This window comes from Lolium rigidum, chromosome 3 (genome assembly GCF_022539505.1).
Source record: "Lolium rigidum isolate FL_2022 chromosome 3, APGP_CSIRO_Lrig_0.1, whole genome shotgun sequence".
Taxonomy (NCBI): domain Eukaryota; kingdom Viridiplantae; phylum Streptophyta; class Magnoliopsida; order Poales; family Poaceae; genus Lolium; species Lolium rigidum.
The window spans coordinates 69,690,179-69,694,491 of NC_061510.1; the positions used below are offsets into that span (position 1 = coordinate 69,690,179).

Sequence of the window (4,313 nt, forward strand, 5' to 3'; positions counted from 1 at the left end):
ACATGAAGCTGAAATGCAGTAGTATTCGTTAAGAGATATACATCCAACAATATATGATGTCATGGTTGGTTCACACAGTACATGAAGCTGATAATTAAGCAGCTAGCTAGCACAAGAAGATGGTAGAATATCAGCAAATAGGCAATGCCTGAAGTTTCCTTAACTCGATGCTTATCAGTTGGTGGGATCAAGGACAAGCTAGCATAAGAAGATGGTAGAATATCAGCAAATAGCTAGTGCCTGAAGTTTCTACAAATAAATGATTATCAGTTCGCGGTGGGATCAAGAACATGGCCGGCGAAGACGATCACCCCTGACCGCTCCTCCATGATGAAGAAACTGAAGGGATGGTCAGCGACGAACTCGACCGGTTGCTCCCTCCCAGCTCCATCCATCATAATCATCGTGACCGCGGCCGCCTCCGTCCGTTCTTCATCCACCTTGACGACCGCTTTGTGTAGAACCTTGCCAATGAATGCCTGCCATTCCTTCTCGAAGATACCCCGCAGGTCTGCCGACCCTGCCGAGAACGGCAGCGAGAGGCCCAGCAGACGGAGGTCGTCGACGAGGTTCCGGTTGAAGCTTATCGCGAACTTTGGCAGCGTAACCCTGACGGTGTTAGCCGCCGTCTTGTTCAGGACAGCGTACAGGTAGTCTGGCCCCGCGGTGACCGCGTCCACCATGCTGGTGATCCCATGGCGTTCGTCCGGGAGGAAGAGGTACATGGAGTAGCGTGTCTCGTCCGCGTCGCCTCGGCCGTGCTCGTAGGGGAGCTGGAGGACCTTGAAGCCGTCGGAGCACGACGCGTACTGCGCGGCGTACATGGTCCGGGACATGAACTGCGCGTCGACACGGCTGCCGTCGAGCCGGTGGAACGAGCCGGGACGCGTGTCACTCGATTCGAACGGGATCTCCCATTTGGCCTTGAAGTAAACTGCATTGGCGAGCACGAGAACGGTGCCGGCGGTGATGTCCTTGGGGGAGATGATGGAGTCTATGATGTTGTTCGTGGCCTTCTTTGCCCAGCCGTTGATTGCCTTGGCTACTTCTTCGGGCTTCAGAAATCACGAGCGATTTGACGATTTTGTTTGTCAGAGATTCAAAGCTGATGTGAAATTCTGGAGCATACCTCGTTGGCGAAGTTCACGGTGCGGGCCTCGGACTTGTAGGACTGAACCGCCACGTCCCGGAACGCCGTCTTGAGCGCGCCGCACGAGGCGTCGGCCCAGATGCCGCCGCCGAAGAGGACGCGCGGCCCTCCGGAGGCCGCTCGATCGGCCAGGACGCGGTGGACGACGCGGCGTGCGGAGTCGGCGAGGGCCGCCGCGGACGGCGCTCCGAGGAAGGCGAGCAGCTGTTGGAGCGTGGCGCCGCGCGCCCCCAAGGCCACGAGGGACAGCGCCGCGTGGATGGACACCGGGGAGAAGGCGACGTTGCCCTTGGCACCGGGGAGAAGCTGCTTGGCGAGGCGGAGCGCGAGGGCTGTGTGCCCGTGGCGGATCGTGGCTGGGCCTGGGGGCGGTGCGGGGCGGTCGCGTGGCAGTGTGGCATGGAGTCCGGCGGCGTACAAGAGCGTGGCGGCGACGGCGAGCGCGAGAAGGAGGACAGGCTTCGGCAGCGGAATTGTGAAAGGAGGGGAAGGCATCGGCGGCGGTGGGTGATCAGCGGGGGATGCGGAGGAGAGGGGCTAGGGCGGAGTAAATTGCGCGCACACACATCAAATGCTCGACTGTCACTCCTCCGATTGTCAGTTTTTTTTTTTCGAATTCCGATTGTCAGTTTGGGGAGCTAGGTACTACCTCGTTTCGAGAAATAAGGCGCACACGCATTCCAAGACGAACTTTGACCATAAAAATTGAGCAACAATATCTTGATTATATTACTCCCTCCGACTAGATTTACCTGCCGAATCGGCATTTTTGCAGTAACCACCCTACTCTTTTCCCGACCAGTTTCCGGCCCCTCCGCCCACGCCCTCATCCTCTTCCTCGCGACGACCGCGACGACCGCCGTCTCCTCTTTCTCCCGTCGACGGTGCCCACCACCCTGCGCCTCTCCCCCTCCATCCCACGCCCTTTCCCTCGCGCGCGACGTCGCCGCCCTCTCCTTTTCTCCCGTCGCGGGCTCTCTCTCCCTGTGTCGCGTTGCTGCGCCCTCGTCCTCTATTGCGCACAGAGGTGGTGCTAAAAACGGGGATTTTCGTCCTGATCTCTCGCGGTGGCGGTGGCGGCGGCCCGGAGGAGCTCAAGTGGTGGCGGTGGCTGTCGGGGATCTAATCGCGGTGGTGATGGAGCTTCAATCGGATGCTGCTGCCGCATCGCCCGAGCTTGAGCTAAAAATGGGGATTTTGCTCTGCATATGTCTCTTGGTGGCGGCACGGCGGAGCTCCAGTGGAGATCTTTGGTGGAGGATCTCCAATCAGCAGCAGTGGATGTGCTTGTGGCAGCGACAGAGCTCCAATGACGTGGTGACGCTCGATCCGGCCGAGCTCGACATTGCCGGCTCCTAGTTCTGCAGATTTCGCCGAAATAAGGTCCGTGTGTTCTTAATTTGCTCTCAGAGTCCAAATCCATGAAGCTTATTTGTCTTTGGATGCTGCAATTTGTTTTTTTGTTTTCACCTATGTCACCAATCCCAATCCCAATCCCTGCAGAAAGATTTGCTTCTGTACATTGTAAACTATGGCTGATATCATTGGATGATATCCACACTTGATGTGAACTACGGCTAGTCATTGTACTGGAAAGCTTGCTTAGGCTATTGCTTTAATTTCTACTGGAATGCTTGCCTGGAGTAGTTCAATGTCTCATTTTGTTTTCTTAAAAAAGTCTCTAACCTGACGCAAATGGACTAATTTTACAGTCTTGAGTTCAGTCTAGAATTATATGCTGCACGGCACTGCGTTACTTGAGTATATTTACAGAACTTCTGCTCGAGTATGCTTAGTGAATATTGCTTAGTGGAGTAAGCTTACCGGAAACCAATCAGAGAATATTGCTTACTGGAGTATATTTACAATGAATATTGCTGTCAATTATTTCAGTATGCTACTACTGCCAAAGCTATCCTGGGTAGCCACCTGTGAGTTTTTTACTCCACCAATAAACATATCGATAACACAGAAGTTGTGAGTTTCTATCATGAATGGCATCTTGTCAGTCTACTAATAACTGAGAAGAGCAAGAGTAATAATAGTCTGTCTACTAGATTATGAAAAAAAAATCAACAAATCATCACATTGTGTGAGTCTAGGCTCTTCAGAAGGCAATTTCTTCGTGCAGATGTCTCGCCCTTCATTAACTGCGGTGCATTCTGACCCAGGGAAACGCTTTTGAAAGATTTAGTCGCAGATGCAGTCTTTGTTTTCTTCACCTTTGTTTGGTGTTCAGTCACAGGCATCAACACAGTATGCTCTAGCAAGCTTGAGAACCAAGGAAATAATCCCTGTCTAACATAGAAGAGCATATATGCATCCTGATGTAGTGCTCTTGTCTCAGTAATGGAATCAACCTGCAACACACATGACTTTTAGAAGATTTAAATATTTGTCATGAAAAGAAAGAGCAAATGACTACTGACACTTACAAGCGAGTCATTCATCAAGTGCCAACTGCTTGGTGAAGAACGAATGGTGCACACATAATGGCCAAAGTTTGGTGAGCCAGAATGCTCAACAAGGCCATAAAGATCATATTTTAGGTCCTGGTGAATGTGAAAATACAAGGAAAACATCAAAATATGCTTAATGATAAACCTAAAAGAAGTAAAGAGCACAAAAACTCACCTCCATGTCTGGATCACTGTGGAATGGCTTCAAGTCAAGTTCTGATGGATATGCCACATGTTTGGCAATCTTCTCAATGGAACCATCAAGTGTGGTGAAGCGCTTGAGTTGAAATGCAATGACATCAGGTGCTTCATCAATCACAAACCGCTTGTACTTACAAACTTGAGCATTACAACTATCACAGGTTAGCTTGTTCTCTACACCACCTATTCGCTCCACCTTGGTAAAAGATTCCAGGGCGGAAACAAGGTTATCAACCTGATCAATCTCCAAGCTTAGATCAAGGAAGGGCTCTGATATCTCTGAGCAGTGGCCACAATCATGGCATGTCAACTGTACGAAGATAATTGCGTTAGTTTGAATACAAGTGCAACGAAAAAATTAGCAATGACAAAGTATACATACCTGGCTTTTTAATCGACCTCCAAACACCTGCTTGACAATACTTTCCTCATCGCAAGTATTGTCAAGGGTACACTTATGCAAACTTTCTAGCAAGCAACGAAGGAACTCATGTGCATCCTGT

At 50.9% G+C, this 4,313-nt stretch overlaps 1 protein-coding gene across 1 annotated transcript; it reads right to left on the reverse strand.

Moving 5' to 3' along the window:
• Window positions 1-266: 266 nt before the first annotated feature.
• On the reverse strand, window positions 267-1,645 carry LOC124694995 (putative serpin-Z5). Its single transcript, XM_047227908.1, has 2 exons — window positions 1,130-1,645; window positions 267-1,055 (listed from the first exon to the last, which is right to left on the reverse strand). Exons 1-2 carry the CDS (start codon window positions 1,643-1,645, stop codon window positions 267-269), a joined length of 1,305 nt encoding a protein of 434 aa, XP_047083864.1.
• Window positions 1,646-4,313: the final 2,668 nt, after the last annotated feature.

What these genes read in the sequence shown, in the direction of transcription:
- LOC124694995 (XM_047227908.1), bottom strand. Translation starts at nt 1,645, where the DNA reads ATGCCTTCCCCTCCTTTCACAATTCCGCTGCCGAAGCCTGTCCTCCTT. An exon ending in CCGTGAACTTCGCCAACGAG is followed by an intron (nt 1,056 to 1,129) that starts GTATGCTCCAGA and finishes TGATTTCTGAAG; the next exon opens with CCCGAAGAAGTAGCCAAGGC.